At 43.8% G+C, this 27,937-nt stretch overlaps 1 protein-coding gene across 3 annotated transcripts; it reads right to left on the minus strand.

Moving 5' to 3' along the window:
• On the minus strand, nt 1-27,745 carry RRN3 (RRN3 homolog, RNA polymerase I transcription factor). Of its 3 annotated transcripts, XM_002918063.4 has the most exons (18): nt 27,607-27,745; nt 25,985-26,090; nt 24,890-24,946; nt 19,653-19,742; nt 19,413-19,542; nt 18,713-18,772; nt 18,295-18,358; nt 17,622-17,691; nt 14,855-14,953; nt 12,754-12,846; nt 11,443-11,581; nt 9,838-9,968; nt 8,661-8,791; nt 7,519-7,703; nt 5,210-5,318; nt 3,798-3,950; nt 2,758-2,845; nt 1-1,875 (listed from the first exon to the last, which is right to left on the minus strand). In XM_002918063.4, the coding sequence occupies exons 1-18, from the start codon at nt 27,693-27,695 to the stop codon at nt 1,714-1,716; spliced, it is 1,956 nt and encodes a 651-aa protein (XP_002918109.1). In that variant the 5' UTR covers nt 27,696-27,745; the 3' UTR covers nt 1-1,713. The 3 variants fall into 3 exon arrangements, with proteins under 3 accessions (XP_002918109.1, XP_019653945.1, XP_034526239.1); XM_019798386.2 differs by having other exon boundaries at nt 1,733-2,845; XM_034670348.1 differs by lacking the exon at nt 27,607-27,745 and adding an exon at nt 27,466-27,595 and having other exon boundaries at nt 1,733-2,845.
• Between the last annotated feature and the right edge of the window lie 192 nt (nt 27,746-27,937).

Genomic DNA, 27,937 nt, shown 5'->3' on the forward strand with positions numbered 1-27,937 from the left:
TCTGTGTGAGAAGCCTCTTTATTGGGGTACCTCCCTTGACTCCTTTACTAGTGTAAGAACAAAAGATCCAAATTAACCATATCATTGTTTTATTTTCACAATGTTTTTTCCCCCAAACTCCTTTGAAATTAGACTTATGTATAAAGATACCCTTAACTACATTAAAACTTCTCAGCCCACAAAGGCCCACTTACCGTTAACTTCTAGGGACACATTTTCATGTACTCATTTACCCAGGGTACAAAAATCCCACCATTTTGCCAGCAGTTAAAAGAACACAGAACCCAAAGGTTCTCAAATGACTTTCTACCAAGCCACCAAAAGAAAATTTGCAATATCCAAATCTTTTTAAACCCATAAAAATGTCAATTTTCCAAAAACATATTTACTCTACATTGCCATCAATATAATTATACAAGAACATATGAAGCCCTAGGAAAGAGAAAGTTCATTACAAAATATTTGTGATCAAGAAAATATCACTTGCTTTTAAATAATAGGAAAAGTGGCAGAAAAATAAATATGTTTAGAGATGTCCATTTTCACAAGTAACAAAAAAGTACACAAATAAGGAACAAAGCTAAAATACGCGTTCGCTACAAAATGGGTCTAGCAGTGTTTGCACACGTGTTATAAAGTGAGGCTGTTTCGACTCCTCTCTCAGTGTTTAGTTATAAAAGTACAAAAAGAGCCTTCCCAGAGGGGGTTCTCGTGAAGCCGAAATCCACGACACCAACAGCCAGTAGATGGAGGCTGGAGCTGTAACCTTGGTCTGTTGTCGCTAGCAAAACCAGTCCGCCAAATAACCCAAGCCCCCCAAGCCACCCCATTAGCACAAACAGATTCTCAAAATGACCAACTGATTCTAGTTTAAAAAAAAAAAAAAATCCAAGTAACAATCCACTACAAACGAGCACTGACAATTCTAACAGCTCCTGAGAGCCTCAGGGTAAGACGCCATTTGCTGTGTTTTACAGAAGTCCAACCCCACTCTCAGTGCATGGGGATTCCATCTACCCTGAACTCCGTGTTTCTTGTAAATCCATTTTAAACTCACAAGTGTAGGATTGTCTGCTTCTGTTTCCCTCAATCCTCCACCTCTTCCCTCCAGGATTTCAATGGTCTCCAAAGTCCCTGGAGATCTTCCGTGCCAGGTCCAGCTTCCAGTGTCAGGGACCAGCTCTGGCCACCTCCCCACTTTCCTCCCATACCCTCTGCACCCCCCTGAAATCCCGACACACAGATACAGTTCCAGCTGAGGGGCAACAATGTGTCCAAAGTAAATCATTTTAAAGACACTGAATAGCGTCTACATAGAGCATTTTTTTCACTGAAAAGAAATCAGATCAACACAGTCCTGTGACTATGGCTCAGACAAACCAAACCTGTGTGAAAAATGCAATCAGTTAAAACAGGCTGTTGCCAATATCAGAAATTTCACAATGATGTCAGAAAGCTGTAACAGAAATAAAAATATACATTCAACAAACACGCCAAGCCTTCAACATTTACCATCAACTCCATTCTAAAATATTGCACATGATATCCAGTCTTTTCCTTTATTCTGTAGGGGAGCAAAAAAGAAAAAACTACGTCCATTCAGAGACTAGAGTGGGTCTACCTTGGAACTAAGATGCCTGAGGCATGTCCTCGCTCTAGTCCAAACAGGGTGAGCCCTGGTACTGAAGGGCACGATGGGGAAGAATGCTCGTCTCAATCACAAATCCTTGCGATCAGAGGAGACTGGTCTGGAAGGTATAACACGGGAGGGGAGCCCACACTACTCGAGGGACTTCGGAAATGCATGTCAAAGGAGCTCGGGGTGATCCCAACTTCACCTTTCAAAAAATCATCATCCTCATCTTCCACCACGTCCTGTAGAAAGAACAGAGGTTATCAGCAGGACCACCGGTGGCAGTGTGGAAGGTCCCCTTAGGAACGTGCCACTCCCGGAAAGAGGAAGGTAAAGAAACATATCTTAATTTTGGAAGCTTCCTCTGATGCGCACTTCTTCATGACCGACCACCCACACAACTGCTCGTCACACGTCTTAACTACTTGTTAGGTCTAATTTTTCAAAATACATTTAAAGCTCAAAGAGGCCAGGCAACATGACATGTCATTCGAGAGCTCAGTGGCATCACCCTTGTACCCAACACAATGTCAATGAGGGAATGAACGACCTCCCCACCCAAGCTAAATATAAAGAAAAAAAGAGCCTTCCGATGATTACTTACGAAAAATGGGACTTACGTAAATCTGAGGTTGGTACTTGGTGGTGATGATCGTGTGGCACGTATATTAATTTGTTGAGCTGATTTTTTTTTTTTTTAAAGATTTTATTTATTTATTTGACAGAGATAGAGACAGCCAGCGAGAGACGGCACAAGCAGGGGGAGTGGGAGAGGAAGAAGCAGGCTCATAGCGGAGGAGCCTGATGTGGGGCTCGATCCCATAACACCGGGATCACGCCCTGAGCCGAAGGCAGATGCTTAACCACTGTGCCACCCAGGCGCCCCTGTTGAGCTGATTTTTAACGCCCCTTCACTTCCCAAAGTCCACTTATAAAGTGTCTAGTTTAAACATTCATCAAAAAACCAAAAATTCTTTTTGTAAGAACGTAACCTGAGCCTGGATGTTTGTTAAGGCAGGATGAATAAAACGGCGTGTTTTTTTAAGTGTGACATTGCTGTTTACTGTTTGCCTGTGCTCGCCAACCACGCTGGAGGTTCCCAGTGTGCTGAGCCACACATTTACCTTCTTACTGGGTTTCTTCACCTCCTGAAGCTCTTCCACACTAATGTCTTCCCATATCTGATAAATAGGATCAAGGAATTTCTTTGACCTGTCGACAGAGGTCACATTTCAAAATCAAGTTCAACGCCACACTGAAGGTCAGACTTGTCTGGCTCTTTCTGTCACAGGATCCACGACCCAAAATAAAAACTATGGCTCAAATAATCATTGTACCACAAAATACTGTACGTCAGCACCGTCAGTAACATGGCCCCCCCTCATCTACTCAGATGGTGTATTCAGCTACTGTTTCTCATCTTTTTATTTTCAAGTGAAGTTATTTCTCCACTCTGCTGGGACTGACAATGAGTTAGAATATGTCCAAATGAAAGCAAAATTATATTACTCTGGAATTACATTTCTTTTTTTTTTTATTCCTAGAGTAAATCTACTAAAAATTAGTCTGGAAAAAAAGACCAATGTGGTTTTGGTCAACCAAGACTCGGGGGACCAGATAATCCTAACTTGTGGGGTTGCTAGTTAGAAACTGCATAGTAAGCAAAAGTCCTGCTTTCCTGTACAGATGCCAAGTTAAAGACTGGCCTGGTGGATTTTCACCATCACCCATCCAGATAAATTACGTGGCTGCTGTTTATCCTTGGCAACAGCACGGAATGTGGTCTCTAGAGGGAGGAACAAGTCACTTGGCAGAAAACTGGGAGCCATGAAAAGGCAGCATCCTCCCCATCCGGGCACCTCTGTGCCCAGTCCCCTTCACGCTGAAACCAACAGGTTTACAGAAAAACAAAAGATAAATGAAAAACCTTTGGTGTCAATCCGGGGGTCTTCCTGCACTACAGGTCTGCACCCCGCAGCCTCTCACAGGCATTCCTGGCCTTGGGCCCATGAAACATGTGAAGGAGACCCTGAGCCGCTGATTAACAGATACGAACACCACTTACGACAAAGAAGCCCTCCGCCTGGGCAAAGCAAATACACGTAGCATGGAAAGTGTTCCTTGCCCCCACCGCCCCAGCCAGTCGACGGGCTGCGACACCCACCTCTTCAGCACACAAGGATCGAAGGGGAAGAAGGTGTCGAGTGGGTTTGTGCAGGTTTGCACCGAGTCCCCTCCGGCTGTGTTTCGAATGACCGGCAGCATCTGGCGGTTGTTCCTCTCGATGATGGTGTAGCAGAAGACCAGCTGGTATTTACTGCGGGGCAGCAAAGCCAAGACACGCACAGAAGGCGTTAAGCTCGTGGAGTAACTCTACACGGACGTGCCTGTTCGTGTGTGACAACCGTGCTGACCACCCAGGATGTTGTCACACATAACACATGCAAGAACGAATCACACAAAGCAGGAAGCAATGCTTTCAGGGTACTGCTTTCCGGGCCTATCAGTGTGACACAGACCTCCAGTCCCAGCTCTTGCTCTCGGCCTCACACCTGACCCCATACCGACAGCCTCTGGGACAGTCGGCTCCCACCCCCGGAATATTCTAGGAGCTCCTGCCTCCACTGCGCCTCATCTGCTGCCTCCTATCTTCCCACAGTGCGCTGGGACCCTTCAACCCTCCCTCTCCATGAATGCTCTTGCTTGACGTTTATTCCTTTCCTTAATTGTTACCATTTTTGAGACCTCAGGTGACAGAATACCTTGAACTACATGCCCAGGAAAGGGAAAATGAGATTACTGAGTAAGAGCAGCAAGCAGCCTAAAGGGGTCGCAGGGATACAAGAACCTTTGTCTTCTAACACAACAGATTCCTCTGTGTTGAAGATTTTAAGCCATGATCCTACCCTGAATACCCTGATCAAGGGCTCCAAGTCTCCCAACTCACTCTGTACTCAAAGCAGAATAATTCGGGGAAAGCCAGACTGCCTGCGTCCGCGCGCTGGCTCGCCCACCGGGGAGCCACTTCTCACAAGCCACCTCGTCTCTCTAGGCCTCCGTCTCTCTAGGCCTCCACCGTCCCGGTTTGAAACAGGACTTACCACTACAATCCTAGGACTGAGGGGACGCAGTGAGTTCTGTGAGAGGCGCAGCCCCCACCGAGCACGGCCCGGAGCACCGGGCCTGACGGGACAGCTGCTCACCAGCCTGCCGCTGGCCTGTCTCTGGCCGCTGCGCGTCCCTCCCGCGGCTGCTCTCTGCTGATTACTCTAAGAAACATCCTTGGTCTGTACCTCTCGGCTCACTGGTTGCCTTACTCGTTTCCGAGCACGGAGGTTTCTGCTGAGTTATCATCTTTGAATACAAAGCACTAGCAACTTCCAGTACCATCAAAGCAGAAAAATAAAAACTTAACTGCAGTGTTTCCTGAAAGTATGGGGTGACTGGTTTTTATGTGTTTTATGGTTACTAATTTTACTGAATAATTTCATAGAAATTTACTAGAATTATACAATAATGATACTAACATAAACTTATTTTTAAATAATTTCCACCCATTAAGTATCAATAACTTACCTTGTGATTGCAGCAAAAAAGTTAACTACTGCAGGCAGACAAATCTTCAGGGGATTGAGTTGACTCATCACTATACGTTCAAAATTTAGACTTTGAAGGTATCTCAAACCTTTGATTAAAAAATAAAACATTTTTTAACAAGTACAAACGTAAGAGTCTAAACACCTTGAAGCAGCATGGATTATTTCACACATCAAAAAAATTTTTCACAAAGTTACTTGCAAAAATGCTTTACGTAATTGAGGTCCATGTCGTCACACGATGCAGAACCCCACAGGCCACCAGGCTCACCCACACTCACTCTGGACTAAGTCAACTTCTCTAAAGAAACAGTGTATTCTTGCAAAGACCCAGGAAGTAAGCACACAACCCTAGTGGGTGAGGAACTTATATGACAATCTGGAATTCAGAAATTTGTAAACTCAGCATATTCTGAGTTTATAGAGAAAGGAGAAACAAAACAAACAACAACAAAAAACCATGTGATCTGATCTGAGTTAATCATGAGATCAGTACGAAGCTGAGCCAACACATGGAGTCTCCATTCCCAAGAGGTAATGACTGTACAGTCTGGAATTTCTCCTTCCTGACTTCCATAGACAGATACGCACGCCAATCTGACAAGAGCAAACAGAGAGCAAGACCTGCACGTCTGAAATTATCAGTGAAGTGGAGCAAATGATTCGAGTGCGAAAGTCGTTCATAAATCAGTTGTGTTTTTTTACAAGGAAACTATGGAGGCAGAATAAGGATTAGACACCACTCTCCGGGAAGAAATAAATATACTTCTTTCCTATGTTAGTAAAAGAAAGACACCACCATTTTGAAAGGCAAGCAAACCAACCTGTACTTAAGTACATATTTTTTAAGATACTTTTTTTTTTTAAGTTTTATTTATTTATTTAAGTAATCGCTACACCCAACATGGGGCTCAAACTCACGACCCTGAGATCAAGAGTCTCACGGTCTTCTGACTGAGCCAGCCAGGCACCCCGTCTTTGATGTATATTCTGATATAAATACCTAAAAGTAGGACACTGCCATGGCTTACAAGAACACATCCTCTTTAAGCCAGACTCTTACCATTTATTTATAAAACCAAAAAAAGCAGACGCTTTGCTTACGCTGTGCTAAAACCTTGTCCTACTACTAGTTTATACAACTAGTTTTAACCTTTTGAGAAGTAACAGGATATAAGTAAATACATACAACGCAACACATACAAGGTTCAGTTGAGAGCTGTGGTTCTCAACTCTCAAGGCAGCTGTGGCCCCAGGAGGACGTGTGGCAGTGCCTGGACAGTTTTAGCTGTCATAAGAGAGTGTGGGGGCAGGGGGGTACTGGCTATTTAGTGGGTAGAGGGTGGTAACCATCCTAGAATGCCCAGGACGGCCCTCACAACTAGAGAACCCCGAATGTCAGAGGTTGAGAAAATTTGGTTTAGAGGTAACAGCCTATTAAACCATTTGAATTATTCATGCAAATAAAACCATTTAAATGGACTTAACTGACATCGTCCTTGTCACACTAACCTGATAAACAAGCTTCATCTGGTAGATTTAAATTACACGCAACTCTTAGAAATTAGCAAAATTGAAAACTGGTAGATTAACGCTTAAGTCCCTAGATAGAGCAGCGTAACTGTTATGACCCCAACTTTAGAACCATATTCATCTAATCCTGCCAATCACTATCCTGCGTGCGCTTAGGGTCCCGTCACGGGGGGACAATGCCCGCCGTTCCTGGCCGGCATGAGGACAAATGGGAAGCGCTGTGCTGGGCCTCGCCTCCGAGGAAGAGCACCTTCACGGTTCACGGTCAGTCTAGATGCCAACCTCGGAAACAGACGTGTCCACCTCAAATCCATCCCCTGTTAACAAGGGGCCTTAAAGCGCTTGACGGACCTACGGGCTGCTTGAAATTACGTGTCAAAGCTTGAGTGCATGGGCAGTACTCCGACTCCACAGTGTTCACCAAATTCTCAAAAAAGAAACAACTCGGGTGCCTGGGCGGCTCGGTCATTAAGCATCTGGCTTCAGCTCAGGTCGTGGTCCCAGCGTTCTGGGACCAAGCTCCGCATCAGGCTCCCTGCTCAGCGGGAAGCCTGCTTCTCCCTCCCCACTCCCCCTGCTTGTGTTCTCTCTCTCTCTCTCTCTCTCTCTCTCTCTCTCTCTCTCTCGCTGCCTCTCTGTCACATAAATAAATAAAATCTTAAAAAACAAACAAACAAACAAACAGCTCCTCCTTCTAAAGGGTGACTAGTATTCCAGGAAAATCCAGTTCACATCCACCAATCCCACATCACTGACCTTCTTTCAGGTTTCCACTTAAAAGCTGCTTGTGTCTAAAAACAAAAGTGTAGAACACGGCTTGGCAGGCTGAATAAAATGGTCCGTGGAGAGCAACGTCACAAAATGCCTTCGTTCCCGAATCCTGGTTATTAAGGTATATGTGCAGCCAGTTAACCAAAAGATCTAGGCATGATTTTACAGTACTAGAGAAAAGAAAAACTCAAGTCAACTTCACTTTCTTCATAAAAAAACAAGAGTGACATAAAAACACACAATTGCCTCTCACTACAGACTAAGAAAAGTCAGTCCACAGGCTTCTTGATCTACGACCCTTGGGCACAGAGAAGCAGCAAACAAAGGAAGGAAAAGGATGGGGAGGCAGGAAGGCAGCTTTCCAATTCTAAGGCAGAGTGCGGGGCCCTTCTAGGAACAACAGGCAGGCCCCTAAAGCTGCCTGCGTTCCCAAGGGATGGACAAGTGTCTCCTTATCGACTCAGAAGGACTTCTCTGACGAGAAGTCCCCTGCCCTCACTGAGAAATATGGCCACAGAAAAGGGCACAATTAGCAACATCTTATAAGGAAGAGACCATCTGATTGACTTCACCCTTCCCTATGGGGTTCTGATGAAGTCCTGTGGCCTACAATTTAGGGCAGAGTAGACAGATGGCTTTTAGTGGTCGGGGAAGGTTCGTAATAGCAACCTTGCCCAAAGACATCTTCATGGATCACTGGAAGAGGTAGGCCCAGAGCTGGCCTCCTAAACAGATCTTTCTATTACCTTTAAAGGGGTTTTTTCTTCAGCTTTAACAGATACAACTGATTCGGAATGCAAATGAAAAATGACAAACCTATAAAAAGAATCAAAACAGTATACAACGCTGTACAATATCCACGAAGACAAATGGGTCTTCATGTTCAAGTGCAACCATGCAAAACAGACGACAAAAGCTTTCCGTATGAGGCTTTATATCTAAAGGAGACATTTTATTCTGAAATTGCCTTTTGGAAATGTAAACATCTTACCTAGAATGGGGGAACAGAGCTTTTTCATGTTAAAGGCAGACAAAAATTAAAGCAAGTATTTCTCTGACTTAAGACAAACGCTATAATCTTTTTAAAGCATGACATGAAAAAGCACTTGGAAAATTAGGTTACTTACATAAGAGGAATGAATTTAGCTCTTGCCAAAAAGCTTCCAATATAATTTCCAGCAGCTTGCCTGATGATGGCAGGATTATTTGGATCCTGCAATTTTTTCCAGAGATGTTCCAAAAATGCTTCTGCGAATCCCTATAAAAAGAGAAGGTACTGCTCTAATCTTCTTTAATGTTGAAGAAATCTCTGGCTATCGGAATCCTAAGACTGTAACTCGGCAACAGGGGAAAGGGCTAGCATCTCAGTTACGCCGCTAGATAAACAATACACGCAGCTCTCATGGTTCTTAATTTTACAACACTCTGAGATAACAGTATTACAAACAAAAGGTGTTTGTTCTCCAGCCTTAAATAAGTTCCCAAAATGAGCTGAAATTTAGATTCAACCCCACAGGTTTCATAGGTTCAGTGACAGGGCTTTGGAATCGGCAAGTGATCCTGCCTGCTTAGCCAGAAATGGAAAGCAGGGACAACCCACACTCGTGTGGGAACCGTGTGGCAGGCCCGTCACAGTGCCAAGTCCTCTCCCAGTCTCTGACCGCATGTACTGACCTTACCCAGAAACAGACACACGGATTCAAGGGCACCCAGTGTTTGACTAATTACGCTAATCATAGAAAAAAGACCAATTAAAGCTCTTTTTAACAAAAGGCACAACCTCCAACTTCTCCCAAACAGCTCTCTTCAAGAGCTACTAACACATGCTTGGGGGCAAAGTGAATTTAACCTTCTTACCCATGCCCAGAACTCTCCTGACTGTTCTAGGAAGCTACAAAACAGGGCAAAGGAACGGTCTTCTGTATTTCCATTTTTCCCCCCCAAAACAGAAAGCCACTGCCTTAAGTTTTAAAATTCTGGATTTAGAAGTTGTTTTGGGCTAGTTAGGATCAAGTGAGAGAATGAAAGACAGAAAACGTTAAATATCCCCTGGGATTTTAATAGCCAGGGCTGGAATGAAAGGGAAGGGCACCGCCTAGTGGACCAAATGCAGAATGGCACTTTCGGAGCACTCAGCCTAGGACGAGCTATCTTGTTAGAGGCACCAGAAAAGTGAGCTCAAGAAAAAGACATACTCACCTCCTGTCTCCCTTCCCTACTCCCCCTGACCCCCACCCCCAGTTTTTAAGGGAAGATCATGGGCAAGAATCAAACAAGCTAAGGCCATGCTGACACAGTACTCACCAATTTAAAACTGCAGAGGTAAAACATGAAAAACTGTACATGGCAGGAGGCGTGCGTGGGCAACAGGAGTTTGTCAAAGATGGTTATGAGATCTCGATATAAATCCTTTGTTTTGTTGTTATCTACCTTGCCTGAAGAGAAAATTTGGCATTTCAGCTTCACACATTATTTTTAGCTGCCACATTCATTTACCAAATTTCTAAAAATAAAATACCATTAAGAAACATCATCCATTACGCTATGATTCTAACAAAATGCCATTTTTAGTTTGCACAGATTTTCCTTTATACCTGTAATAACCCAGCACTGAAGATGAAGCAGACCCTTACCTCACACACGGCTATGATGCCATGAATAGGAAGCCCTTCTAGGGCAGTTTCACTATTTATGTGGCAGAAGCCCTTTGATCCACTAATTCTACTGCCGGGAAGTTATCACAAGCACACTACCAGACATATACATACACAAGGATGTTCATTACACATTTATAATGGCAAAAAAAGGGCGGGGGGAAGGTGCCTGGGTGGCTCAGTCGGTTAAGCATCCACCTTTGGCTCAGGTCATGATCCTGGAATCCCGGGATCAAGCCCCGCATCGGGCTTCCTGCTCAGAGGGGAGTCTGCTTCTCCCTCTCCCTCTGCTCCCCTCCCCTTGTGCTCTCTCGCTCTTTCTTTCAAATAAATAAATTAAAATCTTTAAAAAAAAAAAAAAGGAAGGGGGAGAAAAAAATAAAAGAGACCAGTTAAATCCACACGATCAGTAACAACCTAGAAGGACAGTGAATGGTCTGAGAAAGTGTTCACAGCAGGTGGAAAAGGGTGAATTATGAATCGCTGTGTACAGCATGACCCCCAAGTCCACTGACAAACACACCCCTAAATACACACGTGCTAACAGAAAGAAGAGCAGATCAAAATGCGATTAATGGTTCCCTGAATAGTATAAACACAGACATTTAAATCGTCTTTTTTAATCCTTTCCTACAGTTCCCAAATTTTCTCTCATCGACTGGATTATTTTTATAACACAAAAATTAAAATAATAACACAGACAACTGAGACTCAAGTCCTATTATCTGAATGGCCAACTACCATTCTTAAACCTTCACGATGTGAATGAAGGACCGTGTTTTCCTGACAAAAGCTGCGGACACAAAGTTCCAGGACGGCAATAAGCACCCAATTTATTCACTACAACACAACCCAGCACAACACCCCCAAACTCAATCCCTACCACCAAGCGCCCTGTATCAACGCGCACTACACTCTCAGATGTCCTGAACAACTCCGGTGTGCTCTGATCCCCACCTAAAACTGACCAAACTCCTGACATAATCACTGACTCCGACGGTCAGCGAAACCATCAGGGGCTCTGAAGACAAATACAGCCAAGCCCAAATCCAGTCCTACCACTCTCAAGCTGTGTCACACTGGCAAGTCACGGGATCTCTCTAAACCCTCTTTTCCTCATACTCGAAATGCTGATTTGTACAGGACCCCCAGGAGGACCATGCCATGTAGGAGAAACACCCAGCACACACAGCCCGGGGCACTGCCGCATTCAAATGCAGCTACTGTGACGAGTAGGGGGAGTAGGGGTCATTACCATCGATGTAGCAGACGTCCTTGATGTAGGACAGCAGCAAAGAGAGCAGGATGTCCAGGCGCTCGGCCACAGGATGGACCATGTGATCGAGCCTTTGCACGTCGGCCTTTGCATCATGTTCAGTGTCTTCGTCCTCATCCTTTGAAGAGAAAGGACAAATCTGACGTTAAAAACTGGAGTAAAATAGGTAAGAGGGGAAATTCTCAGAGCTGATTATTTCCTTTGAAAGGTAAAACAAAGAAAAGACACAGACCCCTCCTCTAGGCAGGGGCTCCCCACCAGAAGTGTGACTTGGAACCACTGGTGGCATCCCAAACAAAAGCAGATTCCGAGCCCAGCCAGAGAGTCCCGCGGAAGGCCCCCTTGAAGCAAGGCCATGCGAACACTGCAGCTTACCCCCAGCTCCGGGGACCCACTGTGCTGGCTTCCTCTCCCGGGACAGGGCACCCCTGCCCCAGCTGCTGGGAGCACCGGTTCTCGGGAGAACCGCCCTTGCACTCCTTCCTGCCCTCCCGAGCCGAAATGACCGGCTGACAAGGGGTCACCAGAGGCCGTCTCCCTGGCTTCAAACTGGGATCCAAAGCTCCCAGGATCTGGGGTCATCATGCTGTAGCTATTTTCCAACTGAGAGCAAACTCTCCCTTAGTTCCTTCCCCTGCCCTTTCCTGCTTCTTGACACCCTTTGTCCCTAATGACCTAAATCCCCCTCAGGCCCTCCTCCTCCAGGGAGCCCCCCCAGGCAGAGAAGTACTGCACTAAGGCCTAAGACTTGTAAAATGAAGAAATCACACCGGTATGCTTTCCTACGTATAGCTCCTTCAGAACACATGGTTTACAAAACAAAACAAAACAAAACAAAGAGCACAAAGGTTCAGAACAAGAATGAAACCTACTTCACCACTCCCGCATTCCCAGCCTTGGAAACGAACGCACTCTACTGCACAGGAAGCAACATGACAGCAGTTTTAACAACTGTTTTAAACTGTAACAACTGTTTTATTTTTTTATTTTTATTTTTTTAAAGATTTTATTTATTCATTTGACAGAGAGAGAGACAGCCAGCGAGAGAGGGAACACAAGCAGGGGGAGTGGGAGAGGAAGAAGCAGGCTCAAAGCGGAGGAGCCCGACGTGGGGCTCGATCCCACAACGCCGGGATCACGCCCTGAGCCGAAGGCCGACGCTCAACCGCCGTGCCACCCAGGCGCCCCTGTAACAACTGTTTTAAACTAAAGCTTTGCAGAAGATGAGGAGCTGCTAGCCATCCCACCCCCACCCCCGCGGAATCACGAGCCGTGTTAGGAAGCACTGACCATGCTGAAGAGTCCTTCAGCGGCGTCTGACCCGCGGCCAGCCTGCATGGCTGCGTCCTCAGCGTCCTCGATATCCTGCCGGGAGGCATTCACCTACATTGTGACAAAGGGGAAAAAACAATGAAAGCAGTGAAAAGACAACGACTTTAGGGTGCCTGGGTGGCTAAGTCGGTTGGGCATCTGCCTTCAGCTCAGGTCATGATCCTGGGTCCTAGGACTGGGCTCCCTACTCAGCGGGGAACCTGCTTCTGCCTCTCCCTCTGCCCTTCCCCGACACCCTGCTTCCATGCTCACTCACTCTCATGCTCTCTCTCTCAAATAAATAAAGTCTTAAAAAAAAAAAATACAACTACTTTGGGGCATGTGGGTGGTTCTTGGTTTTGGCTCAGGCCATGATCTCAGGGTTATGAGATCAAGCCCCGCACTGTTCTCTGCACTCAATGTGGAGCCTGCCTGAGATTCTCTCTCCCTCTCTCTGCCCATCCCACCCGCCACTTGCTCCCTCTCTCCCTTAAAAAAAACAAATACGACTACTTTATCTGAGGACTGGAAATTCATCTGATAGACATACTTTAAAGGGGTCCACATGAGCACCCGTCCTGGCACCATAACTCAATGTACAATTATGGCGCAAACCTACAAACTGGTCTAGGTCACGAAGGAATTTACGAGACTACAAATCAAACCCTTTTCACTACATACTTCTATAAAATCGTTATGAAATGCAGTGTGCTGGTCTAAATCAGCTTCAACAAACTCATTCATTCCAACTCTCACATATTGTACAAGAAGCGTTACCATCCATCGAGCAGGAAAATGACAAAACGCAAGTCAATGTGAATTACTGAATACTCATTTTGGTATATGACCCTTCGGCTATCTCGTTTCACACAACATTTAAATCATGTCTTTTTTACTCTCTCTACATGACCTTCTTGCTAAACGCGCTCTCCAATGTTGCACAGAATGAACCATGGGAAGACTTTGCAGATGACACGTGCAGCTGGCCGGAAGCTTTCCTCCCAGTGAGCAGCGCACCAGCCTGCCCACCCCCCAGCTCTTCCCAGATCTGCCGCGCTGCTGCCCTGTCCCCCCCACAGTATCGGGGCTCTCGTCCATCACTCACAGCTCCCCAGGCCACAGACCTCGCGTCTCCCCAACAGCCCTGCTCCATCCCCTCTTACACCCTCACCAAGGCCTCCAACAGCCCCCCCCTTGCCAACCATGCACACTCCCCCTCTGAAACGCAGCTTCCCCTTCCAGGGACACGGCAGCAAACTCTCTTCTAATCACCAAATCCAAGGACTTTGGCTCTGTTCATCCTCCTTAAAAACGTCAACAGTAGCTCACATCACTGACCAAACCCTTCCTTCTTCCAGATCCTCCACAGGTGCCCATACTCGCCTTTGCTCCCACTCCGCATCACACTTCCCCTCTCCCGCCCTCACCAGCACCACAGCGCAGCTGCGCTCTGGCCCCCACCCGCCGCTACCACTGCTTGCTGACCATTCTCCATCGGGTGCCCCAGCTGCACCCCAGTCCATCCAAAACGGCACTCTTCCTCTTCCAACCTCCTCCTGACTTTCCTCCTTGCTGCTAACACTGACTCTGTTCCTCGGGGAGCAGACCTCTCTCCTACCCTCTACCTCTCCACTTTCAACCCAGTCTCAAGGACTGGTTCGCCTTTCCTCCCCCATGTCACCAGAATCCACCACTCTCCTTCATGCCTACTGCACCCCACTGCAGGCCTCTTTAAAAAGGGGTATAAAGAATTCAACATCACTTCCTCAGGAATGCCTTCCTGACCCCTTCGCATGACATCAGGCTTTCTGGCATGTAACGATGCCTGTGTCCCATTCATAGCGTTTACCACAACTGTACTCTCACACGTGTGTGACCATCTAATGCCTTATTCCCCAACCATGAGGTATGGGACTATCTATAACCACCAGCACATCCATCAAGTTCAAAAAATTTTCAAAGAAATCAAAGGTGGAAATGTAGATTATTCTCCATCATCTCCATCTATTACTGTTTCACAAAGTATGACTGTATTTAATAAATGAAAATCAATGAGAAAAACAGATTATCAAATACTTACATCCAACTTGAGTAGCTTCTCGATCACAAGCTCCAGAATTTCATGCCTCAAGGTTGGAAAATATACACTAATCCTTAGTAAGTTATGAACATAACATTCCTAAAATAGAAAAAGACAAAACACTTCAACGGAGGATAAATGTTTCATCATAACATAAGAAAAACACAAATTACAATCTTTAGTTTCAATTAAACAAAGAAAATAGACTATCCAGCAACACAGAAACTATACTGTTCCTCTATCAACACAATGTTCAGTATTATTAATCTAATTGCCCCCCAGTAAATTAAATCTGTTTGGGGAGGGGGGTTGGTTTTTTAAAGATTTTATTTTTAAGTAATCTCTACACCCAACGTGGAGCTCGAACTCACAACCCTGAGATCAAGAGTCTCATGATCCGCCGACTGAGCCAGCAAGGCGGCACCCCCCGCCCCGTTAATTAAATTTGTAATCTGTATACTTCTACGGTATTTTTTTAAACAGGTTTGTTGAGATATAATTCATTCGTCCAAAGTGTACAATTCAACAGTTTTTAGTATATTCAGAGTTGTGCAACTGTCACCACAACCCATTTCAAAACATTTGCACCACCCTAAAAACAACAGGGTATCTTTTAGTAACGTACCCCGCCCCCCGCAAGCCCTAAGTAATCACTGACCTACTTTCTGTCTAAGGGTTGGCCTATTCTGGATCTGTCATGGAAGTGGAATCTTACGCTGTGTGGCATTTTAGCATGTTTTCAAGATTCACTCACTTTGTAGCAAGTAAACCCTTCTAAACCCAACTAACACCCACTGTATAGACATACCACAGTTTGTTGATTCATTGCCCCATAACATTGGTTGTTTCCAAATTCTGGCTATTAGGAATAATGCTGCTTCTGAATATTCGTGTAAAGTGCTGCGTAAACAAACGTTTTCTGCTGGACAGACACCCAGCAGTGGAAATGCTAAGTCGTATGGCCATTCTGTTTAACCTTTCTGAGGAACCGTCAAGGGCCTTCCCAAAGCACTTCCAGCACCTAGTATTCCCCACTCCCACCAGCGTTGGAACAAGGGTTCTGACTTCTCCACGTCCTCACCACTACTTGTGACTGTCTGTCCCTTGGAGTACGGCCATCCCGGGGGGTATGAAGTGCGATCTTACGGTTTCATCTTGCGTTTCCCTGACTGCTAGTGATGTTGGGCTTTTCTTGTGTGCACTGACCATATGTGTATCAATTCTGGAGAAACATCCATTCAGATTGTTGCTCATTTTTGAGTTATTTGCCTTTTTATTATCAAGATATTAAAGAATTCTTCATATACTCTAGATATACTCCTTTATCCAATACACGATGCGCAGTATTTTCTCCCACTGTTTGGGTTGTCTCTTCGCTGTCTTGAAGGTACCCACGAAGCACAGCTGGTTTATCGTAAAGAAGTCAAGCTCATCTGGTTTTCTGTGGCTCCTGTGCGTCAGGCTTCCTATCTGGAAACTGTTGCCTGATCCCAGATCACAAAAATGTTCACCTGTGTGTTCTTCGAGGAGCTCTTTTCTTAGCTTACATTTGGGTCTTTCATCCACTTTGAGTTCATTTTTGTTTACGGGGGGGGGGGGGTTGCTTCATTCTCTGCATGTAGATGTCTGCTTGTCCCACAATCATTTGTGGAAAAGATGTTCTTTGCCCCATTAAATTATCCTGTACTACTGGCTTTTGTATATCGATCTCATATTCTATAAAACTCATCTTAGTTCTAATAGTGCTTTGAGAATTCCTCAGGATTTTTCTAAATGTAGGAGAGTGTCATCTGCAAATACGGGCATTTTTACTTCTTCCTTTCCAATCTGGATGCCTTTTCCTCTTCCCACCTGCCTTTTCTAGAACCTCTAGTACAATACTGAACAGAAGCAGCAAAAGCGGACGTCCTTGTTCTGTTCCATATCTAAAGGGAAAGCTCTCAGTCATTCACCATTGAGTAGGATGTTACCCGTGAGTTTTTCATAGGTGCCCTTTATCAGGTTGAAAAAGTTCCCTTCTATTTTTGTCATGAAAGGGTTTTGGTGTTTGTCAAATGCTTTTGTGCATCTACTGAGATGAGCATGTGGTTCCTGTCATCTATTCTACTGACGTGGTGTGTTTTATCAACTGATTCTAACAGGTATTAAATGAACCACGCAGTGCTAGGATAAATGTCACTTGGTCATAGTGCATAATTCTTTATGTTGCTAAATGCAGTTTTCTAGTGGATTGTTGAGGATTTTTATATCTATACTCACAAGAGATACAAGATTTATAATACACCACTTGAAGCAGACTACCACAAACATTAGCAAACCTTATTAATTCCGTCCTTAATACTTATAACACCTTATTTGGGAAAAAATTAGCTATGCTTAGTCGGAAACCACTATTCATTATTCATTACTGAAAACCACGGGTCATCTAAATATTACACGAAAACTTAAGAATTTATCCATAGAAGGTTCTGCTTTCATGTTCAAATAACGCATGTTTACGATTGGTAATGTATAAACTATTACCTTCTAGTAATTTTTATGTGTATAATCACTAAGCCTATTCAGCCATTTCTGAAATGGACTCTGCCCTTCACTTGCATAAGGGAAAAAAGCACTGGGATCCTCATTGAGTTCCTAAAAGAGGACTCTGAGTCAAATTCTTAGTCTTCAGTTTAATCTGGAAGACAACTGCTAAGAAAAAGACGTAACATCACCTAAAACTAAATCACAACTTTTCCATTATTTTCCCCATGAAAAGATTTCTTACCAACGTTCTCTCTGATTTTCGAACAAATGGAAATTTTTCCACCAGTATTGGCATAAGAAACCACGGTGTCCTATTTAAAAAATTAAAAAATTGAAAAATTAATCCATGTTAACCAGACTTTCTTGGAAGGTGACATTCCCATTGTAAGAGCAAATACGTATGCAGGAGGCAAATGGTAACTACCTCAAATAACTGGAACTTAAACACATAGCTTCAGAGAAAATCTGCAATAACTTAGGAGGAAAGAGCCTTCCACTAACGTTGATATCAATAACAAATTAAAGAGGGATTCTTTTTTCTACAAAAGCAACAGAGTTTCAGTTTAAAATCTAAATGTTTCCCACTCTAGTGTTTTCCCACATGTATGACTTTAAAAAGGAGAAAAAAGTATCAACTTGAGTATTCCTACTAACTGATTATAATTTTCCTCTTTTATAAAGATTTTACTTATTTATTTGAGAGAGAGAGAATGAGAGAGAGAGAGAAAGCACGAGAGGGGGCAGGATCAGAGGGAGAAGAAAGGGAGTCCGATGCAGGACTCGATCCTGGGACTCCAGGATCATGAACTGAGCCGAAGGCAGCTGCCAACCAACTGAGCCACCCAGGCGCCCGATTATAATTTTCTTGAGACTTAAAGACTATGATTCAAAATAAGTAACAAAAGGATACTCACGAGGGGACATATCTTGCTATTATTTGCAAGGCTCTGTGACATGTGTCAAAATTGCCAGGAAGATCTACAAGGAGAAAAGTGAGAGTATGAGCATAAAAATAAAATTGAAAACTGAAAACTTATGTGTTTTAAGCTAAAAACACACACTAACCAAAACTGAATCATTTATTAGCAAAATATTAAATGTAAGATTCTTTTCCAGAACCATCAATGAAGACTAAATGGATTAATTACATAAGTAACGCACTAAGGGCAACATGTTAATGCTAAATGGAACAGAAACGATTCCATCAAAGGTTGCCATTTGTTGCAGTCTACCCGTTAGAACAAACCCTGGAGTCGCCCTATATGTTATCATTCAGCATGCATTCTCTCAGAAACAGGAGCCACCCCTTGTTTTCATCCTCTTTATACTTACTATCATCTTCATCATCAGAATCTGAAACATTGACGTCACCTTCCTTAATGACCACTCGGGCTTTTGAGGGAAAAACAAAATATGTCATTCTTTTTGTCACCGACCTAAGCAATCAACAGCTACACAAAAAAGTGCTTTTTTCCATTGTCCAAACTTAGTACAATGATTCAATTTGCAGTCTAAAGAAGAAAAAAAAAGTCAAGCAGCTTTACGGTTAAAGCTAAAAATTCCTGACTTCTAACACTACATGAGAATCTCACTAAAGCAAATTACAACATAAAAAAATCACAGCAATAGGATTAAGAAGCTGTGGTCCATATATACAATGGAATATTACTCAGCTATCAGAAAGAACGAATTCTCAACATTTGCTGCAACATGGACGGCACTGGAGGAGATAATGCTAAGTGAAATAAGTCAAGCAGAGAAAGACAATTATCATATGATTTCTCTCATCTATGGNTTCCTGACTTCTAACACTACATGAGAATCTCACTAAAGCAAATTACAACATAAAAAAATCACAGCAATAAATCTAGATGGCTTCCACGGAATCATTATAGGGAATATACTTGTATCAAAACTGCTGCCAATATACATCTCAGAATTTTCCATGCTGACACAATCCCCACAGGGTTCTGAGAAGGTAGTATTTTAATAAAGAGGTATTTAAAAAATGAAAAAGCAAAGAACCACTTACGAGGTACAAAATAAGAAACAATCATGCTGAGACATGGTCTAAGGAAGACAGTCTGTGCTGATACAAGATTGCCAAGGAAAGCCAAATACTCCTCTACCACTGTCTGACTTCTATTCAACCACTGCAGCCTCTAGAGGTAAGAGGAAGAGAAACATAAAAGACACATTTTACTGATACAGTGTATTCTGTTTTCAAAGTACCGAATCACATGCTAGTCAGTGAAGTAAGGGGCAAACTTACCAATAAAATACTGATAAGCTGCTCGAAGTCTTTAGTCAAATACATGATGGAAGAACGGAATTCTAACAGCCAGTTAATGATCTGGTCATCCTTAAGGTAAACAAAGAAAAGTGCTTTCAAAATCACAAATCCTCTAAAATAATTGAAAAGATGATTCCTACCTTGCACCAAGCACCTACCAATATATTTAAATTAGGAGAAAAAAGCCACAAACTTGCACTGAAGCCAAAATTGGAATGAAAATTTCTTAGTTTGTATCAAAACACAAGGATGTTATAATACCTTTTCCTGTTTAAAAAAGTGTTACATAGTAACTCTGACATACAGGAAAAAAAGAATGAGATGCAACACTTCATTCTGATCACTTCTGTTTGCCCTTAATAAGTGGAAACACCTCAAATATTGACCCGTGGGAATTTTTCAAACTGCAGAACGATGACAGTAGATTTAAACACTGTAAGACCACAAGGACCACAATACCTCAATTTCCTCTATATTCATGCTGATGTGCAAACATGTTAACATTCAGTCTAAGCTAATTAGAGACATCAGTACATATAAACTGTTTCTCAACCCAACCTGTAACTAGACATATATATTAAAATCTGTTATATATAGGGGCACCTGGGTGGCTCAGTTGGTTAAGCGTCTGACTCTTGATTTCGGCTCAGGTCATGATCTCAGGGTTGTTGAGATCAAGCCCCGCTTCAGGCTATGCTGTGTGTGTAGCCTGCTTAAGAAACTCTATCCCTGCCCCCTCCCCCAGCTCGTGCACATTCTCTCCTCTCAAAAGAAAAAAAAAAGTGTTATATATAAATGTTGGCTCCATTACTCCATAAAGTAGTTTTCAGGCAATAAAATTGCTGTTCATCATTAGTAACTTTTAGTAACATGGGAAAAACTGCTGAAAGGAAATAAGCTGTGTATAAAATATGCCATCAGGTAAATATAAAATATACTGTTTGTATTAATTCATATGCACAATCTACACAAGAACAAACTAAAAAGCCCCAATTTTGAAAGAAGTGGTTAATGCTGATTAAGACTCAGTAGGGGAAGGGACATATAAATAAAGCAATACTATGTTGTACCTCTCACAAGAGCCTAGTCTACGTGCTTATAGTGATAGACTATTACAGACAGTATTGTACGCACGCGAGAGACTACCACCAGCCAGGGCTGTACCTGCAATTATAGACTACTGATAGGGATTATCACTTAGTGAGAACACAGCAGGTGCCAGGCATAGCGCCAACACCACACATATGCATCTCTTACTAATCCTAACAATGCGGAAAACGGACTGCCGGTGTTCCCATTTTAAAGCTGAGGAAACTGAGGCTAAGAGAAATTAATAAGCAATCTGCCCATTTGCGAAGCTAATAAAGAACCGGGTTCAAACCTGTCTGACTCGGTCAAAGCCTACGCAGTGTCCACTCTCCCGCAATGCCTTGCTCCACAGAGAAGGAGCCCACCGCCTTTCCCCCAACTTCATTCAACCACTGACTGCTTGCAATGTGCTGTGAGAAACTCCAATGAAACTGACTCTTTCCTAATGAAACCCCAAGTAAGCTGGTAGGAAAATCAAGTAAATCGCAACACATGTGCACTATGGTAATTACATAATGTTCACAACCAGTAAAGATAACTTTACTGGTAACTCACCAAGGCTTGAAGCAGAGAAGACAAGCTAAGGTACGTGCAAATAAAAATGAGGTAACTCTATCCTATCCCTTTTCCACTAAAAAAAAAAAGGTGCAACAAAATTATAAAGCTAACATTTAAACTGCTCCGTTTTTTAAATTAAACTAGTCGCAGACTCCAGTGCGTTAATACTGAACCAGTATTAGAAGCAGATGAGTTGCAGCACTCTCTGAACTAGCACAGACACACCTGATGCAACTGCTGGTCTGTCAAGATACCGATGAGAAGGGCTGATAAAAATACAGTGGGGGCGCCTGGCTGGCTCAGTTGGTGAAGCATGCGACTCTCAATCTTGGGGTTGTGAGTTTGAGCCCCACACTAGGTATACAGATTACTCAAAAAATAAATCCTAAAAACAACAACAACAAAAGGACACCAACAAAATGGTCCTTTGTACCCACAGAAGAACGCGAGGGTCAGGGAAAGCTTCGAACAGGAAGTGACACTTCTGCTGTCTATAAACAGACTGGGCCTTCTCTGGGGCTACATTCCTCACAGGGCGACAAACATGTATTCAGAAAACCGAAAGTAGTTCAGTTGTGGCTGGAGTATATGGTAAGCAAGTCAACAGACAAATCTGGGAATCAAAGAGGGGAAGAGATAAATTACTAAAGTCCTTGTAAGCCAGATTTGTAATTAGGAAGATCTGCTGGAAGGGTGGGGAATGGAGTGAATGAACACCCATGTGCTTAGAGAGAACCAAGGAAAGTTCCATTAAAGAGGACACTTCAGGGGCGCCTCAGTGGCTCAGTAGGTTAAGAGTCTGCTTTCGGTTTGGGTCATGATTCCAGGGTCCTGGGTTCGAGCCCCACATCAGGCTCCCTGCTCACCAGGGAGTCTGCTTCTCCCTCTCCCTTTGCCCCTTTCCCCGTTCATACTCTAATAAATAAATAAAACCTTAAAAAAAAAAAAGAGGATACTTCAGCTGGATCTCAAACAATAGGAATTTTGTAGATAAAGTAATAATAACAATAAACACTAATATAGTAATTACCATGCCAGGCACCGTTCTAAGATTTTAACATATAATAAGTCATTTAATCCTTACAACCACCCCATGAGGTAGGTGCTACCATTGGTTCCCATTTTATAGCTGGGGGCAGTGAGGCACAGAAGTGCAGTATATTCACCCTCAGTCACAAAGCCAGTGAGGGAGAGAGGCCAAACAGCCAGAGCTCATGCTCCAAGAGGTAGCAACTGAAGTGGATACGGAGGACCTCTTGCAGCCACAAAAGGCACATGCTAGAGATAAAGATGAAAAGAAGTGGCACCCAATATTGGGTGTGGAGATTACTTAAAAAAAAAAAGAAAAAGAAAAAAGTGGCAAATTCATGGAACAAAGTATCTAGTGAGACTGAACACTGAAAAAAGGCAGCAGACCATGCTAAGAAGCTGGGCCTTTCTGCAAAAGGTATGAAGTTTTCCCACAGGAAAATGGCGTCTAGCATGTGCTTTAGAGATGATGTAGGCTGCACTGCAGAGGGTAAAATTTGGGGGGGGGGCAAGTGTGGTAATGGGAGATAGAGGAGAGCTGGAACCTAGATAACCTAAAGGAGTTTAGGGAACAAAAGAGCACCAACAACGCAAGATGCCTTGAAAGATGTTTTTTCCCCCTGAAAAGGCTCTGGTGAATCAATGGAAATGAGAGGTGACAAAGTTGAGAAAGACCCCAAAGTTCCTAGCTCAAGAAATAGGTAAGCAATACATCACTTACGCCCATAAAGAAGACTGTAGATAGAGGAGTGACTTTGGGAGAGAAAAGTGAGAAATTTGGGGCACTTGTAATACTTGTGGGCTGGCAGTTAAGAAACAAGCCGCGCGGGGCGCCTGGGTAGCGCAGTTGTTAAGCGTCTGCCTTTGGCTCAGGGCGTGATCCCGGCGTTATGGGATCGAGTCACATCGGGCTCCTCCACTGGGAGCCTGCTTCTTCCTCTCCCACTCCCCCTGCTTGTGTTCCCTCTCTCACTGGATGTCTCTCTGTCACATAAATAAATAAAATCTTTAAAAAAAATGTGTTTTCATTNAAAGAAAAAGAAACAAGCCGCGAAGGGTGCCTGGGTGGCTCAGTTGGTTAAGCACCCGACTCTTGATTTCGGCTGGGGTCATGAACTCCAGGTCATGGGATCAAGCCACACGTCGGGCTCCACGCTCAGCAGGAGTCTGCTGGAGATTCTCTCCCTCCACCCCTGCCCCTGCTTGTGCGTGCGCTCTCTCCTCTAAAATAAATAAATAAACCTTAAAAAAAAAAAAAAAAAAAAAAACAGAAGAAGAAACAAGTCGGGAGCCCACAAAAGCAATCTGAGCTATAGATACAAACCTGGAAGTTACCGGCCATGGGTGAATTCCAAAGCCACAAGGGCATAAGGAGATTATCCAGGAAGAATCTTCAGAGGAAGTAAAGGGTCAAGTCTGGAAAGCTCATCAACACCAAATTTAAGAACCAGTCACAAGAACGATTAAACATAAGGGATAAGACGACAGGAAGATCCCGGAAACTGAAGGAAAGTTTTAAGAAGTGGGCAGCCAACAATGTCAACTGTTAAAAGGAATTCATGACAGTTTGGGGCGGGGGGGGGGGGGGGGAAAAAAAACGNAAAAAGTCTGCTGAAATCAGCACATAAGAAATGACTGGTAATCTCTGTCATAGTAATCACAGCAGAGGACTTCACAGTGGATTTAAACACACAGGGAAATGAGAAAGTGTGGGCTGTCAGCAGGAGTAACAGCTAACACTACAAAGTCTTTTGTGTCAGGGCTGCTCTAAGTGCCTCTCGTATACTACCTGGACCCTCTAAAACCTCTACATTTAAAAGAGCTCTATCGTTTTTCTGTTTTTACGAAGACAAAAACAGAGGTAGAGAGGTTTAAACAAGTTGCCCAAGATTACACACTGCAAAAACAGCAGGGTAAGGACTTGATCCCAGGCAATCTGACTACCACTGCCATGGTAAGAGACTCGTCTTTCCAAAAGTGGGAAATAAGGGGACGAAAAGGGAAACAAAATTCACTGAGTTGTGCCTACATGACAGGTATATATCTTAAAAAGTGCATCTCTTGAAACTTTTCCAAAAACACTGGAAAGAGTACTAGCTTGAAAGACAAGTCAACTTGTGTTTTTGTTTTCACGGTGGAGAGACATGAGAACAGCATACAGCATAGAGAAAAGAGGTTCCAGAAAGGAAAGATAAAGCAGGGATTCTCAACCCAAGTGTTCCTGACATCTTAGATTTGAGAATTCTCTGGTGTGGTGGGCCGCCCTGTGCACTGCTGGATGTTTAGCCACACCCGTCACCAACCTCACTGGATGCTAGCAGTACCCTCCCTCCCCAAGACAGACGTGCCAACCAAAAATGTCTCCGGTTCATCATCAAATGTGCCCTGGGGGCAAAAGTGCCCCTGGTGGAGAGCCGCTGCATTACAGTGATGGATCATTCAGAGGACAAGTTCTAGAGGATGGAACAGGACTAGAAGTGCAAACTCAATCGGTACAAAGTGGCAACAGCTTTGCTAATGATCAAATGTAAATTAATTACCTTTATGTCCGGATCTGACAGCTGGTTCTTCAACAACTCAAAGTCATTTGTTTCACCCTAAACAAGAACAGGGGGAAAAAAAAGTTCTGCTTGCTTTAGTTTCCTGTTAAAGACCAAGAGCAGGACTTTTAACTACTACAAAGGAACATCATGACTTTCACACATCAGTGGATCATAAAATTAGTAACTCCAAAAATATAAAAACTCACATTAGTGGAGCTAGGCAGCTTGGAGAAAAAGAAAATGAATATGAAAAGGTTGTTCACATTTAGGTACACTTGTGTACTGACACCTGAATACAACAGCTGATGACACAAGATACCATCCCATACACATACGTGGATTTAAAATGCTTACACATGTAAAGACAGACATTCCTATTTTCCCTCCATCGCTGAGATTTAGTAGAATCACTTCTAAACTAACACAGAACCAAACCAAAAAACAAAACAAATCCCTATTGACAGAACTGGTTTATTGACCCAAAACAATGCTTAGGTAATTCCTTAAGAAATAAAATGCTCTCAGGCACCTGAGTGGCTCAGTCGGTTAAGAGTCTGCCTTCGGCTCAGGTCACGATCCTGGGAATCCCAGGTTCCGGCCCACAACAGACTCCCAGCTCAGTGGCAAGTCTGCTGCTTCCTCTGACCCTCCCCTTTCTCGTGCTCTCTCTCATTCTGTCTCTCTCAAATAAATAAATCTTTAAAAAAGTTTTTTTAAAGAAAGACAATGCTCTGATCTAATGATTTTTATTCTAGCACATGCTCAAGTTTTTTCAAGATACTATGTGAATAAAGCATCTGAAGATATATAACCTCAGCAAAGAGGTTATTACTCTAATTTTAAGCTGAGAGCATAATGCTGTCATTAAATACCTGACTTCAAGACTGACAGATCAATCAGACAGATCAGTCAGATCAATCAGACACAATGACCAACAAGATGAATAAAATTCATTTTATTATGTCTACTGGTCTTCTGTATAAAGGCTACAATTGTATCCTAACCAACAAAAAACCAAACCTCAACATACCAATTACATCTCAATAAAGCAGGGGGAAGAAAGACACCAAACCTCACATTATTTCCTCTTACCTTTTTGTACTTCAGCAAGACTTCTGTCACAGTTCCACCAAACCGAACAGTTTTTCTTGGGGGAGAATTGAAGAAATCATTCTCTAATGTGAGCATATCTGAAAGCCTGTAGAACCAAGATTATCACACTATTAAGTGCAGGATAGAGAATAACAGAATTATAATAGTCAACATTTATGGAGCCAACATCATTCAGTGGGACGATCGCTAAAGCCTCCTACCTGGCCTCCTTGCTGCCACTCTAACCTCCCAACATACTTCATTCAGTGATCTAATGATCTTTCCAAAATTTAAAACAGATCATGCTACCTTACTCTCCTGTTAAATTCTCCAAAAGTTCCCCATCTCACTTAGAACACAAATTCAAACTCTGTCGCTGTCTTCAAGGTCCTACACTAATCTGGCTCCTCCTACCTCTCTGACCTCATCTCCAACCACTTAACATACTGCAACCATAGTGTTCCTGCTATTCTTCAAACTTACCAAGCTGATTCCTATTTCTCTTGCTGTTACCTTTATCAGAAACCCTCATGCTCCAGATCTAGACACGCTGGGTTCTTGTCGTCTTTCAACCTGAAGGTCAAATGTCAGAGGGGCTGAAATCTAAAGTATCCAACCTCTCTCTCCCCCCATCACCCTGTTTATTTCTTCAGGTTATCTCTACCTGAAACCATGCTGTTCTTTTATTTATTAGCCTAGTCACTGTCTTTCCCTCCTTAGACTGTAAGCTCTGTTGAGAGCAGAGACGTGTCTCTTTTGATGGACTACTGTCTTCAGTGTATAACCAAGAAAGTATAGGCACTTAATAAATACTATGAATGACATCACTGCTAAGTGTTTCACAAACTTTTCTTCCTTTACACAGAGCAGAGTAATAGGGGGAGAAACAGCATCCTACTAATGACTCTCAAAGTCAAACCCCAAAATGTTTTATGGGGATTAGGACCTTTAGAAGTTGAGAAAGACAGGGACAGCCGGGTGGGTCAGTCGGTTAAGCCTGGGACTCTTGATTTTGGCTGAGGTCATGATCTCAGGATCCTGAGATCCTGAGATTGAGCCCCAGGTCCAGCGCTGAACTCAGCGGGGAGTCAGCTTGAGATTCTCTCTCCCTGTCCCCTCCCGCAGCTTGTTCTCGTTCTCCCTCAAAAAGATAATAAATCAATCTTTAAAAAAATTTTTTTAAAGCTGAGGAAGACAGATTTAAAAAACGTATATGTGGAAACAAATTTCAAACATCAACAAAAAACTACGAGTCCGTTTACCATCAATGACAGCATTCGCCTAATAAATCAAAGAGCCCAGGGAACTCTTTCCAGGTCTAGACGAAGAAGCGGGAGGGATGAGTAAAGAAGGTACTACCCAGGCCTGGGGCGCTATGAGGGAGCCCCGTGGGGAGAAAAGGGGACCCTGCAACGGAGAACAGATTCATTTTTCCAGCCCTCTTCCCACCTCTACTACCCACTTAAGGGGCATGGGCTTACTCCTGAGAACCTGCGATGACATCTACCCGTTGCTCCCACGATTCCATCAGCTCTGCCCCGGGCCCTTTCACAGCCTCTGTCCTAACCCCGGTACTGGACTTCGGTCCCAAATACGCAGAAGGAAGCGTCCCGGACTCTCACCCAGTCCTTGACGCGCCCAGCGTCTTGACTGCAGAGGCCGAGGCGGCCGCATCTCCGGGCAACCGCGTGTGAAGCAGCGGGGCCGCCATTGGGCCGGACAAGCGCGAGAACTGCGCCTCGCACCGGAAGTCGTGCTCCTTCTGGCCTCCTCTGTGGCACGGAAGACGCGCGCGCGAGCGGCAGCCTTCAGCCAATCAGGAGCCCCGAGCGAGAGCGCCGCGATCCAGGCGGGCTAGAGCGCCGCCAAAGCTTTCTCCTCCCCGCCCTGCGTCAGGGCCCCTCCTCGCAGTTGGAGGACTTTCCCCCGTCCCGCGGGGTGCGACGCTTAGTG

This window comes from Ailuropoda melanoleuca, chromosome 10 (assembly GCF_002007445.2).
Source record: "Ailuropoda melanoleuca isolate Jingjing chromosome 10, ASM200744v2, whole genome shotgun sequence".
NCBI classification, from domain to species: Eukaryota; Metazoa; Chordata; class Mammalia; order Carnivora; family Ursidae; genus Ailuropoda; species Ailuropoda melanoleuca.

Bases quoted from the DNA above. Each gene is read 5' to 3' on its own strand.
- RRN3 (XM_019798386.2), bottom strand. From the start codon at position 27,695: ATGGCGGCCCCGCTGCTTCACACGCGGTTGCCCGGAGATGCGGCCGCC. The intron at 9,969-11,442 runs GTAATGACCCCT...TTTTCTCTTCAG, and splicing joins GGACGTCTGCTACATCGATG to GCAAGGTAGATAACAACAAA. The intron at 3,951-5,209 runs GTAAGTTATTGA...GCTGCCCCGCAG, and splicing joins TTTTTTGCTGCAATCACAAG to TAAATACCAGCTGGTCTTCT.